Source organism: Girardinichthys multiradiatus, chromosome 7 (genome assembly GCF_021462225.1).
Source record: "Girardinichthys multiradiatus isolate DD_20200921_A chromosome 7, DD_fGirMul_XY1, whole genome shotgun sequence".
Lineage (NCBI taxonomy): Eukaryota > Metazoa > Chordata > Actinopteri > Cyprinodontiformes > Goodeidae > Girardinichthys > Girardinichthys multiradiatus.
Genome location: NC_061800.1, coordinates 29,518,059 through 29,532,089, shown reverse-complemented (window position 1 = coordinate 29,532,089; position 14,031 = coordinate 29,518,059). Strand labels below are relative to the sequence as shown.

At 40.2% G+C, this 14,031-nt stretch overlaps 1 protein-coding gene across 1 annotated transcript in view; it reads right to left on the bottom strand.

The window, feature by feature from the left end:
• The window catches only part of LOC124871055 (activin receptor type-1-like), a 39,194-nt gene that overhangs the window by 5,125 nt on the left and 20,038 nt on the right, over positions 1 to 14,031 (bottom strand). The window contains exons 2-8 of the mRNA XM_047369998.1: positions 13,464 to 13,534; positions 12,678 to 12,932; positions 10,765 to 11,037; positions 10,299 to 10,565; positions 7,496 to 7,701; positions 3,465 to 3,564; positions 1,364 to 1,510 (exon numbers count right to left, since the gene is read on the bottom strand). Of these exons, the coding sequence (XP_047225954.1) occupies positions 1,364 to 1,510; positions 3,465 to 3,564; positions 7,496 to 7,701; positions 10,299 to 10,565; positions 10,765 to 11,037; positions 12,678 to 12,932; positions 13,464 to 13,530 (1,315 nt within the window). The 5' untranslated portion in view covers positions 13,531 to 13,534. The remainder of the gene's footprint in view (positions 1 to 1,363; positions 1,511 to 3,464; positions 3,565 to 7,495; positions 7,702 to 10,298; positions 10,566 to 10,764; positions 11,038 to 12,677; positions 12,933 to 13,463; positions 13,535 to 14,031) is intronic.

Here is a 14,031-nt window from a genome sequence, read left to right as displayed (position 1 = left end):
GACAGGTCCAGCTGGACCAACACTGTACACCTCCCCGAGTCTGCAGCCTTCATAATGTCACTAGACACTTTAAGTTATGCTGTTTCTGTAGAATGGTGTTTGCGATATCCTGACTGAAATTTTTCATTAAGGTTGTGTGACTCTAAGAAGCAAGTTGTAGAAAGACCATATATTCTAACAGTTTGGCCAGAAGGGGGAGTTTAGATATTGACCTAAAGCTATTAAGATCAGATTGGTCAAGGTTAGCTTTCTTTAGTTTAGGTTCAACAATGGCATGTGTAAAGACAATGGGGAACATGCCAGAAGAGAGTGACATGTATGGTCCAATTTTGTCAAAGACCTTCACAAAGAGCTTGTCTGACAGTATTTCTGCAGGACAATTTCATTACAGCAACCAATGCTGAAATATCATCGAAAGACACTGGATTAAAAAAGGACCAAGCCTGGGAGGGAGGTTCAGCAAAGGCAGGACTACACATGGCGGGAGGTGGAGTTTTGTCTTTTATGTCCCTGATTTTGTTCAAAAAGTCATTACTGTCTGCCTTACAAAGTACAGGAGCAGCTGAAGAAACAGGAGACACAATAGAGTTAATGGTGTCGAACAGCAATTTAGGGTTTCTCTTGTTGGAATCTATAAGTTCAGAGAAGTATTTGGCCTTAGAAACCTAAGTTTCATACAGGCATTATAGATTGATTTGGGTGTAACCAATGGTGCTACAGCATAAGAAAAAGCAATGGAAAAATAGATTTCTCTTTATATGCAAAACTCCATTCATAGAATAGATGGATTTCTGAAAATCTGGAAAAACATTGATTGCAATTTGTCAATTAAAAAAAACCAAGTACTGAAAATATTATTTGCATTAGTGTTGTTTTGAGCAGTTTAAGGAAATCTAGATTTTGATGCCAGAAATTCACTAGAAAGATTAGGAGAAATGCTTGTTTATTGAGGTGAAGACTCATTCAACACTTAAAGAACTTCATCAGGGTCATAAGGCGAAACGCGTTGGTCTGTTAATAAAGTCGTTTTCCAGTTCTTCGAATGTTGCTGGAGTCTTCACCTCACCACATCTTCGACCCTCTCCATGCACATTGGGAGACGGTGCAGTTGAGCCAGAAATATTTGGATCTACGGAAAAGGCTTGCTTACCAACATATCTTTAAAGCGCTTTGATTTTTTTTATTGATATGAAAAAGATGTTATTGACTGTCACTGTTTTACTAATTAACCTGAATCTGTTGAGTAAAATGTAGGATTTTACATTTCTAACGAGGTTCCTACATGTTCCTCACAGTTACAAACATCTTAGTTTTTATTTTTATCTTACAGTAAACATTCCCAGCAGCAACATGCTACACACACCCAGAATGTTCTCATGCCTCAGCAGCACAGTGTTGTAGATTTCAGTCTCTCTGAACCAGGACTTCTCATCTCTGGAGGAGAAGATTTTCACAGCAACACTCTCCCCCTGCCACTGACCCCTCCACACTTCACCGTAGCGGCCCTTACCTGGACAACAGCAAGAGGGGAAAAATTAAAAACACACATGGATTTTCTGCAACAATGTGGAGATAAATATCTTCGTTGTAAAAATGTAAAGATTTGTTGATGAACGTGAGGTTTTAAAACCACTAGGATTTCAACTATTTTATTCTAGACATGCTGTGGCAGTTATAATCTTTATTAAAATCTTAGATACAATTAATATACCAATAAAAAGAAAATCACATCTCCAGTACATGTTATATGTAAAAATTGATTTAGTCATATTTAGCTCATCAGGTTAGAGCATTACTGGCACAAAAGGCTTAAATGTGTTTAACTGCATTAATTTTAGGGTTTTAATCACACGTCTGAACATTTACATTTAATATTTGGATAAATGTTCCTTGGCAAGTTCCACAGAAACTAAACACCAAAAAGCTTACGGTAATATAACTTAGCAATTCAGCCAGATTTACATCAAATAAGGCTGGGAAAAGTTGAGACGAGGATTTCAAACCTAGAAACTCAGTAACAACTGTCAAACACAGTGGTGGTAGTATCATGATGAGGGCCTGCCTCTAGTAGCGTTGGTGTGTCACATAAAGCGGGGGGAATAACAAAGGAGGAGCACTACCTCCAAATTTTCCAACTTCACTTTAAATAAACAGACAGATGGTGGAACCTTGGACACAATGCTTGTTTAAACTGGACAATGCTACCAAACGCACAATGAAACTTGCTTTGGAATAAATGAAGCAGATTAACTTTAGGCTTCTGGGGTGGATCTGAACTCAGTTATATAGGAGAGCTAAGGTCTGGGCCTGGAAACCAACTACTTTAAATGAGCCGTCCCATGTCTGGGAAGAAGAGTAACCTCAAGTTGTTTGTTGCATAACTAATCTATCTTAACCAAAGAATGGTTCAAAGTCAACATTAAAATCCTGGAATCATTGGGAGATTGATGCAGACAATGGGTTTATGTAAGGTCCTGACTGGCAAAGGGGATCTGTTGATCCATTCCGCCTTTTGAGATGTTTTTAGGTCTCTGCTTGAAAACTGTAAACCCACATTAAGCAACCACGAGGTTCATCTGAATGCTTCTGGTGTCATATTAAAGAGAACCCTTGTGAGATTTATTGGACTGTGTAAATAGCAGTGTGTGTGTAACTGAGGAAGAGTGAATAAAGAAAATTAACAGAAATAAAACAGAAAAAGACTAGGCAGTGAAAAAAAGATCAGGCTGACCTAAAAATAAACTAGCATTTTCAGAATGAGTTTCCCTTTAAGAATGATGCACATGAAGCTCAAAACCTCCAAGCAAAAGTAAATGTAGACAATGGCTTCAAATGTATTCCAAAAGAAAAAGAGAGAATCTGATTTCACAAACATCTGGCTGTATGTGTTTTATTACAAATCATGAACAGTTCCCCACGACAAACCATAAAGAAAACTAACATTACTGTACACTGGTAGGATATGCAAATACCAGTTTCTTTCTGCCCTCTAGTGGCCACAAATGAATTCCGGTGGTGTTTAAAGAGAACAAAAAGGTCATCAAGGAGACCCAGGAGGAGAATTTAAGTATTCAAGGATTTACTTTTGGTGCTTGTATTGTATCGACTGACAAAAATATCAGAAGCAATCTTTAACCTCCTGGAGATCTCCTGCAGTGTCATGGGGACTTCACTGCAGAACAAGACTTTCACTAGGACCCTTTTTCTGGAAATCCACAAAATGTTCTGATGATCTTAAATGTTTGAACTAATTTCTTTATTTATTTGATCCACAAAAAGTAAATGCCAAAAAGTCTTCCTTGATCTAAAACACAGTTTGGAGGCTCTTCAGGTGCTAAAAAAAAACATTTATCTGAGGCATCAATTATTTGTTCCCACCTCAGCCAAAATAAAGTGAGATAATTGTAACAGGAATTGACCATATTTGGAGAGAGGACATTTACAGTTTTTGACCTGTAACTTACCCACACACTCATTCAGAGTGATCTGTCGGGCAACAGTCCTCTGAACAAGAAACGGGAGTCCTGAGCCGCTTCCTGAAGTGCAGGAATGATCCAGCAGATCCTGGAAAAGCCCAAAAACATACATGAGACTATTTATCTTAGTGTGAGCCTGTGTATAATTTGCAAGAAAGCCATTTTAATGAAAACAGAAGATCCTGAGGCCAAGGATTGCAAATGATGAAATACAAAGCATCTGGGAGTCAGATGGGGATTAACACAAGCGAGTCGTCTTTGATGTGGCACCTACACAAGAACGGGGAGTGGGGATATGTGTGTCTGTGTGTGTGTGTGTGTGTGTGTGTGTGCTGGAGTGCACCCTGCTGAGTAAACAACAGAGGAGGCCTCACCGCCCCACTAGTGTGGGCGCTGGAGATTTTATCTAATCCAAGAGCCAGACTCCAAAACAGGCGCAATGCTGCTAAGCCTTTTATTTTTATCTCGTCGACACAGCATGCAGTTTCCAAAGGCTGGCACAAGAGGGCAGTGTGCAGCTGCTGAGCAAAAGCAAATGACTGAACAGAGAGGAGGGAAAGAGGGAGACAGATTGAAAACAGAGACAAGTGATGGCTCAGATAAACAGATGCATAATGCAAGAGCTGCCTGAGAGACAATCATAACACTGGAATGCAAGGCTGAGACTATAAAATATATTACTTACTCTGCAGAGAGTAAGAAATGGTAAGATTTTTTTAGGTTATATTAGGTCCAGGCCTTTCAGCAACAGAATGCAATCAGGGCAGTGTAATACTGTTACTGTCAGCAAGGGTGTCTGGGTAGCAGGTTGCAGCGGGATGAGCCCATGTGTTCCAGTCACATTTGTTTTCCCCGTTCCTGATAACCTCTCTTATTGCGCTGCCAAGCATTTTTTTTATTTTTATAATGCTGAAGCAGAAGAACCGTGATTCCACATTCAGGCCCTTCACTGCCAAGTGGACTGCAAGAAAATACATCGCTGTGCAGAACATTTGAATTTTTTCACATTACAGTGTCAAAGTGTATTTCATTTGGATTCCATGTGATCAATCAACACAGAAGTAGGGCTTAGCTGTATAGTGAAAGAAAAGGATACATGGTTTTCAAGATCTTTCTGTAGCTTGAGTTAATACTTTGTAGCACATTTCACTGCAATTAGGGTCATTTGGGGTATCTCTGAAAATCTCTGCAGCACCTCCAGTGATGCCATAGATCTCTCTATACTTGTCTGAATGACGCTCCAATGCCAACCTTGCCCATCCTGTCAGTAAAGATGGATGGCCACAGGTCCGTAGGTGAGCCATACCTTTCAGCTTGGGATATCGTTTTAGAACCTAACCCAGATTTAAACATCAACACAACTTAATACCTGACCGGCATTCAGTGTTCCTTGGTCTTTATTGTGCTGTTTGGTTATTATTGTTCTCTAACAGACATTTTCCTTCCACTTCTCCATGCACTAGCTCGTTTTGGGTCTATCGTATAGTGAAGTATGTTTAGCAAGGTGCTGTACACCGAGGCTGTCTAGCAGCCAGACAAACCTATACAAAAATGACAAATTACTTATAAAATGATTTATCATGAAAGGTTTTAATGAGGCTTCAGTTGGACAGAGGCTAAACTGTGAGTCTTTCCTGCTCATCTAGATTGCCGCGTACGAGCCAGTAAAAGCGCCGCAGTCGTTTTCCAGACGAAAAGCTAACCACAGGACTCCACCTAAACTCTGGATCGGTTTAGCAGCCCTCAAACACATAAACCACACTGTGGAAGACACACAATCCGCAGTTGAGTGGAGAGAAAATAAATAGCAAAAACATTCCTCCAGGAGACGGCAGCGAAAAATGACTGAGACGGTGCAAAACAAATCCCCCCCACCCACATTCCCCCGTGTTCAGCGTTCACACAAACATTCATCCAGAACCAATCCCCCCCAACAAAAAACACTTTAAAGATTATGATCTGGAAAGTAACACAGCTCATAGTCATGGCCTGCACTGTCGAATCTTGTTTGGAGACATGTTGGCCTTATAACCACTATGCTTGGGGCAGGACCTAAACATTACCTGCGCAGATCTTAAATCTTAGAACTGGGAACTAAACTATATCCGAGGACAACATGTCTTAATGAAAAACCATAAACTATATATGGCTTCATATTGAAAGTAGAGTTTATAGCATAGCTTTAAACCAAACTCCCACAAACAGGCGTTTATCATGCATCAACTACCTATTAAGCATTATTATGTCAACAGGGTGTTCAAACAGCAGGAGAGTCCCACCTAATCCAAGCATGTATTACCTTCTTGTCTGAAGTTTATAGAACACATAATTAACAAGCTACCCAAACAAAAAGAGCTGCATAATGTTTGTTTATGTAGGTTCAATATCCTAGAACAGCAAGCAAAAATTATTTTATATTCGGAAGAGAATGAACTAAGAAAATAGTAATTTATATCCATGTTCAGACTCGGAAAACATCTATTAACTACGGCTTAAACGGAGGACCTGCCTTTTAGACGGAAACTCAAATTTAGATCCTTATAGGAAGGGCCCACTACCACGATGGTGTAGGGGGTATGATGAAGCTTTTTCAGAAACTGAAGCATCCCACCAGAAAGGGTTTGGCTGAACGGACTGAGGACTTTTTAATGTCCCTGAAGCCACCTGTTCGTTGTAGTTTTTTTCTCATGTTGTTGTCTTGCTAAAGTAAAAACTATCATTTTGACTTGCGGGTCCTTTGCACTCAGGAAAAGACTTACATGCAAGAATGTCCTTCACATTCACCTGGAACTCAATTTCCCTCTAACCTGACTAGCTTCCCAGTTCCTTTTACATAAGACATTACCATGGGATGACTCTGCTGTCACCGTCTTTGACTGGACAAGGTGAGGCTCAGTGCCTGATCTCCTTCATAACTGTGACCAAATAGATCTTGGATACAATAGTTTTTTCTCCTCAGAGGTTCAAAAAACTCACGTTTTAAAGAAACTGGCTCCAATTTACCACAATACCTGAAATGCAACATCACAATTAAAATTGAAATAAGTAGTAATTCTTTTTTTATTTATTGATTAAAAAAAAAAACAACTTCCAAACTGTTTATCAAAGAAATTCTGGGGAATTTTAAAGGTTCTGAAATTGTTTCTCATTTTCTGGTGAAAACACTGAGCTCGACTCACTGCGATACTTGTTTGGGTCTTGATTTACCGGTTTTCAGTTTTTTCTGCTCACACGCTTATTATAGGCAAAAGGTTATTAAAGCTAACTTTAACTGAATTCTTTTAATCATCTTTAAAAGCCATATCACAAGGTTTCAATCATTTAAAAATTTGTTTTAGTGCCTTTTTTTTTTTTTTTTTATAGATTCAGACAAAAATTCTGCATCTTGCAAAACCGTTCATATTTCTTTTACTTTTTTCACAATTGGGAAACTATGGCCTGCATTTGTATCCAACCCCCTTTACGCTGATATTCCCATGCTGTCAGAAGCTACCTAGTTACTGGTCCCACATAAAATCCCAATAAAATGCACTGATGGGAAAGTGTCAAGAGAAAAGCCAGACTAAAAGCTCTACAAAATGGTGTGAAGATAAAAGGTTGTGCGGGATAAATATCGCCATGACGATATCAATCCAAATTTCTTCACATTTCGTGGCTCTATTCATCACAGGTTGTACACCCCTCTCTGTAAGCTTTAGGGTTAGGGTTAGCTTTAGCATCTCAACCAATAAACATATGCATACATGTGGGCATCACACACAGTGAAAGCCCATCTAACTGGGCTAAATATGTTGTTCTCCTGCACAATTTGCATGCATGGTACTTGAAAACTAATATCTTACAAAATATTGCAGCCAAGCAGTCCTTTGCCTTTGTGATATTGCAAGGATGATTGAGATTCGATATATTGTGTAGCTCTATATAAGACTGACTGGGACCAGTCTGATGAGACAACTCTTTAATTCCCTAAAAAGCAGTTCCTTTCAAAAAACATTAGCGTAACATTATGGAGTATGTACCGCCAGAGTGCTCTCCCCCACGTTAGACGCAATGAGTCCGTCAATCGTTCCGTATTCGGCATCTCGTGACGTCAGCCTCTCCATCTGGTTGCGGTGGATGCGCCTAAACACGAGGATGGCCGCCGTGGAAAGGATGATGAGAACAATGATGGGTGCCACAATAGCCATAGTCAGTGTGGTCACATTGTAGCTGGACAGTTCATCGGCTGCAAGGAAGGACAAAAGAGAAATAATTAAATCTGACTTTTGTTTGAATGGACGGGGAACCGTTTTCTTGCTAAGCCAGATAATATAGTTCATTGAGAAAGAGTTTTGGGGAGAACATTTAGTCCATATAATAATGCTGTAGTGTGTAGCGGCATGATGCAAATAGACTAAAAACCATACGTCATGCGTGCGGCACATAGTGTGGATCTAATCAAGCCGCCAGCATGAGGAACTGACCACCATTCACAATTTCCAAACATTCCAAGGAGAAGACTGCTCCTCTCTCCCTGCAGCACAGACAATGTTCCCCCTTTACCCAACTCAAATAATGAACTCCTTCATACACATAACTAGCAACTCTGTCTGGGTTCTCAGGGTTCAGTCGTACCCTAAGGGAAGGAGGTTACAGCAGACATTTTTTTTTTATTTTTTATTTACTACCGTTATTCATATTTCCAGCAACCCCGATACAAAGAGCAACACAGAAGGTAACTCCATAAGATTATGTGAATGAATATTGCAAACATCATCCAGGCCAAAAGCTCTAAAGAAGTCGGATATAAATATTTTCACTACCATAACTTTATTTAATTTTGTTCTGACCTTCAAAACTCGCATGAATATTACCAAAAACATAACATGAAAGAACAAAACGGAAGCCGATACTTGTAAAATGTAGGAAAACTGGGACGTTCAGACCATAATTAACTATTTGTACCAATTTATGTGATCAGGTGGATTCTTCTGAAGAGGGAAATTAACCCATTGCTGCCTGGCATGCCCATCAGTTAATGTGACTCCTGCACTTTAGACTAATGACATGTTGAAAGTGACAGGGCAAATCACAGGTATGCCCCCCCCCCAAAAAAAACAGCAGCTTCTGTCGTTCAGATATGAGCACGACCCGATCGGGTACAACCAGATTAGTAGAAAACAGTGCACGTCTGAAAGTGGCTCCGGTTTGGGAGATATGCTCCTATTTGCAAATAGACGTCTTGTTTTTCGTTTTATCATTTTCCAGTAAACTGCTTTTTATTGATCTTTTTTAAGATAAGGCACCTCACTGTTCATTAAATTTACTGGAATTAAATTTTTATTTGGCATCTACCAAAACAATATCATAGAAATAAAACCTTGAAATGCACAAAGCACATAAATAGATAAACTGAATAAGACATCCGGCTATACAAATGTACAATGTCTTCTTCCCTACATTCTGTCATATTACAATAATCACAAATTAATGCATTTTCTTTAGATTTGATGTGATAGACTGCTCAATCTAGTCTACCTGTGCATAAAAATCTAGCTGTTCAGGTGAGGAGCGAGAATTTGTTGACAGGACAACTATTAGTCACGCACGTCACAGATCAGCCCTTCATGGAAAAGTAGCAAAAATAAGGTGCTCTGATAAGATCAAAACAACATTTTACTTTCAGGGGTGCATGGACAAAGGCTGTGTGGAGGAAAACTCTCACATGGTGGTTGCAGCATCATGCTATGGTGATGCTTTTGTTCGGCAGGGACTTGTAATCTGGTCAGAGTTGGTTGGTTAGATAGATGAAGATAAATCCTTGACATGCCTGGAGGAAAACCTTTTTTAAGGCTGCAAAAGATTTCATAATGGGGTGGAGGTCCACTTGTCAAGCAGGACAACGTCTCAAAACTGCAGCCGAAGTTGCAAAATATATTCAAGTGTTAGATTGGACAAGTCCAGTCCTAAATCTAATGGAGAAGCTGTTGCAAGACTTGAAAACTCTCCAACCAATCTGAGTTTGAGCTGTTTTGCAAAGAGGAATGGGTCTAAATGTCAGTCTCTAGATGTTCAAAGCTGGTGGAAGCATGCTCCAAAAGCTTTGATTGCAACAAAAAGGGGTTCTGAAAAGTACTGACTGGGGGTGGCTGAATACAAATGCAAGAAAATGTTTTATTTGTAAACCAAAAATTGAAATATCTATCTATTTCCTTCCACTTCACAATTAAGAGAGTGATGATCCATCACATAAAATCCCATAAGTCACAAATGTGAAAAAAAGTCTGAGGGGTATGAAAACTTTAGCAGGGAGCTACAGCAGGCACATATTTCCTAAACATACTGATGAAAAAGCATTTATCTGTGAGATTGGTGAAAAAGACATCATGTTGGTCTTTTTCTTATTTGAAATAAAAACTATAGCTGATTTCTTACAGCATTTCACCATGCTGAATGTATCATTGTATACCTGAGCAGTTTTAATTGTGCAGTTTCTGGACGGAGAGGTGGTTTGATCAACCCACTCAGTTTGTTCCCATGTTTAAATGACAGGTGACCACGCCAACCCTATAAGCTACGGTCTGTGTGTGTTCGTTGGTGTTGAAGCTTCTCAATTTAATCAAAATAGAGAGCCATCACCTTTATTTTTTTATCTTATAATCGGCACTGAACTGAAGAGAAATGTTCCCCGGGCATTTGAAACTGATCATGTGTTCTATCCAATTTGCCGCCTAGATTGCAGAAACCAGCCATTTAAGCAAGATCAGGTGCAACTGTGAAAGCAACAGATCAGAGCTTTTAAGAGCTCTGAACGTTTGTGATACATCCTGGACCGCGTCGCACCTCTAACAGGAAGCTCCACGGTGCTGTTCGTGTTACACAGATGCCCATGGCAACACACGACAATCTGCTCCCTGGACGGCGGCGTCTTGCACGTCATGGTGCTCTGCTCGTACACCTTGAAGCAGCCTTTCTGATAGACAAGCGAGCCGCTGCTGACTGTCAAAGACGAAAAACACTGGTGGCCCCAGCAGCGACTCCCCGATACACATGAGCTACCCTCGCACACGCACTCGTGCTCCTCTTTGCTCTGGAGCTTCTTTTCCCGTTCTGTAAAAGATTCAGAAGAAAAAGCAGCTTGTAAATAGTTAAATTTCATTTTCTTTACTGCAAAAAAAAGTCACATAAGTTTCATATTTTCTTTGTCATTAGTGATTAACTACCAAAGCAAATCCTTTGCAAGCTAAGTGACACAAGGTCAGTGACGAACGGCAGCCAACACAAATCTGTCCAACGTGCACAAAGTCACCTTTTCCTGGAACTTGCAGCGTGACGTTCATGTTACACAGATGGCCCTGGCAGCACCGGACGACATAGACCGATGAGGGTGCCACGGCGCAGGTGGCTCTGCCCTCCTCGTCGTCCCTCAGACAGCCCTTCCTCTGGACGGCGGCCCCGTCAGTCAGGTTCAGAAAGGAGAAACACTGCTGGCCCGTGCAGCGCCGGCCGTGCTCACACGAGCCTTCCTCACACACGCACTCCTGGTCTCTGAGGACTGGTCTGCCGGCAGACAGCTCGACATCTGATAAGAGGAAGCACAGATAGGAGAAAAACCCATTAGAGCAATACCATTACTAACCCATTAAATTAAAAGGCATTCACTCACATCAGAAAACATGTAGGTGGAAAACATCCCCTTGCTGACCAGCTGCTGCCAACAGCACTAAGGTTTAAACATGTTTTCACTGTTTGTAATCAAACACATATAAATTCTGAAAAACAGCTTTCTAATGTTTTAGTCTTTCAAAATAAATCTAGGCTTAAATTATATCAGTGTTATTGTTAATAAATAATTGTTTTAAACCAAAACCACTAATACTTACCTGCCACCCAAAACAATTTCTATTAAATAAACGCAACCAACTTTAAAAACCATACTTTACTTCCTAAACGGGTCCCAAATGTTGAGCTTTTTAGTGATCCTTCCTTCCTGACAGAAGCCGGTTCATCTTAGCCAATCTTCAATATACAAAAAACCCGAGAACATGCCTTCCAGGAGAGGCAGACGTTTGTGTATATTTATGAATCAGGAAATAGCCACAAGAAAAGAGCTTCTTGCCTAAACTTATCCAAAGCCACAACTTATTTGCACGCTGACTGAAGCATCCAAGAAGAACTTCTTTCCAAAAACCACATTTTCTGGACCTTTAAACTACTAAGGCTGTCTGTTTTTAGTCCACAACAAAACGTTTATGTAGAGAAACTAAACTCTGCTCACAATGGAGACACAGATTTTTGATCACAACGGTAGAGTGCCGAACGCAAATTAAAACAGTGAAATCAGACAAGTTTAGCGTCACTATCAGATAGTTTCAAAGCGGATATGGTTTAAAAAGGAAAGAAAAGTCACCTCCAAAGGGTAAAAACAAATGACCAGGGGAGTATTTCACCCCATATGAAAAGGGACTGGTAGGGAGGTAATACTTTTTAATTTGCCAATAACCTTTGGATATGTTTTTGTGCAGGGCGAATGCAAGGAATTTCAAACTCTTGGATTGTTTTCAACATTGTAATTCAGTAACATTAGTTTAAAATAGTCATACTTTCTGTTAGGTCTCATATTAACAGATTTGATACAAGTGTCATTTTACAGATGTCTGTGGTGAAAGAGTCCTTATAGAAACTAATATTTTATGGTTTTAAATAGAAAACAGAAAACCTGTGGTTTATGCTCGAGAAGACAACATATCCCCCAACTAATCTGGAAATGAAGTAACGAATATGATGTTCAAAGCTATTTGGAGTAGGATTGGATTGATGCTGTAAGAACAGGATGTGATGTGTTTATCATAACTGATCTATTAGCATGTTACTTATGAAAGCACAACTTATTAACAGGGTATTTTTGCCTAGATTTGACTAAATTTCAACCTCCTAGGAAACTACTTTTGAAAAACTACATTCAAGTTTCAATACAATCATCAGCCTTTCACTATCAGATGCCCTTCATACTCTCTGAGGCTTGATTAGCAAATAAACCTGAACCCTTCAACTTTAAAAACTGTATCTCAGCCCTTCTGATTAGAAAGTTTATGGAGACAAGTTTCCTACCTATGAAAAACGTGACACTAAATCATATGGAGCAATGGGTCCAAAAGTACAATGGTAAAATAAAGGTTTCCAGTGCAGAGAGATAATGCTAGCCTGTTTCACATCCCTCACCTTTCACTGGAAACTGCAATGAGACATTCATGTTGCACAAATGTCCACGACAGCACTTCACCACCAGCGCCGGGGTCGGTGGCTTTAAGCAGAGCGACGACCAGTCTTCATCGCCCACAACGATGCAGCCCCTCTCAAAGACTGTCGTTCCATTCAATAACGAGAGAGAAGCAAAGCACTGTCGTCCAAAACATCGTTCCCCACCGCCGCAGGAGGGTCCTCCACATAAACATTCAGATCTCACGCCGTCTTCACCTGGAAAAGAAAACATATTACGTCACACCTCAGACTGCATCAGAAAGAAATCCTGCACTGAAAAAAAAAAAAAAAAACATTCAACCAACGGCAGACACACGCCCCCGTTATGTTTTTGCAGGATAAATGATTTCAGCTTATCCCTCTTCCACATTCGGTTAAACTGAATGAACCATAAACATGGGCAAAAGGAATGGTTTGCCACTCTGAAAAGCACCTTCCATTGCAATCCACTGCAGCTGTTTAAAATAACAGTGCCAGACAGTAGATGAAAGGGAGACAGACTGAGACAGGGGTGGTGGGAAGGGGAAAGAAAAATGTGTGATTTTTTTTTTTTTGGTGTGTGCTGCAACAGAAAAGGAAAGCGACAGAGAAAAAGACTGTAAGTCCTCTGTGGCATTCAGAGGTAGCACAACCACTAATTTCAATTGGATCCTGTCTTTTTGTGCTTGGGGTAAAAAAAAAAAAACGTTTTACTGTAGAGCTCAAGGTCTCTTTTAGTTCTGCTTTTCTTTTAGACAAATTTCTTACCCTCCTCGCTGGAACAGGGAAGAACCAGGCTGAGCAGAACCCAAAGGAAGGCCCCTCTTGTCATCATAGACCTAGAAGAAAAAAAAAGAAAGCAGGAAAACACTCAACGAGAACCTCATCGTAACTACATAAAAAAATAAGAAAGCGTGCAAATAAATCTATGTTGGGTAACTTTAGACCTTTTTAAATGGTTTTTAGAGCTCCTGTCAGTGAGAGAGACCACAAAGAGAAGCTGAACAATCTGTCCATCTCGCCATACTTAGAAGACACAACTTTATAAATGAAGACGTTTCCCTTTCTTTCACAGAAAAAAAAAGTCAACACCAAGTTTCAAAGCAAAGAGGGTCTCATGCCTTCCTGTTGGCCCTGGCAACAAGGCATTGAGTGGCAAGCAATGGGGAAACTGGTGCTCTCTTATTGGCTGCCTCTGTGTGTGAATGTCTCTGTGTGTTGGAGGGACAAGCTGCCTGGCAGTGAGGGAAGACTGAGAAGGAAGAGGGAGAAATAGGACCGCGAGGTTTCCTGAATATTATCAATTAGCTGGAGAAGAGAGGGTCCAAAGTGACAC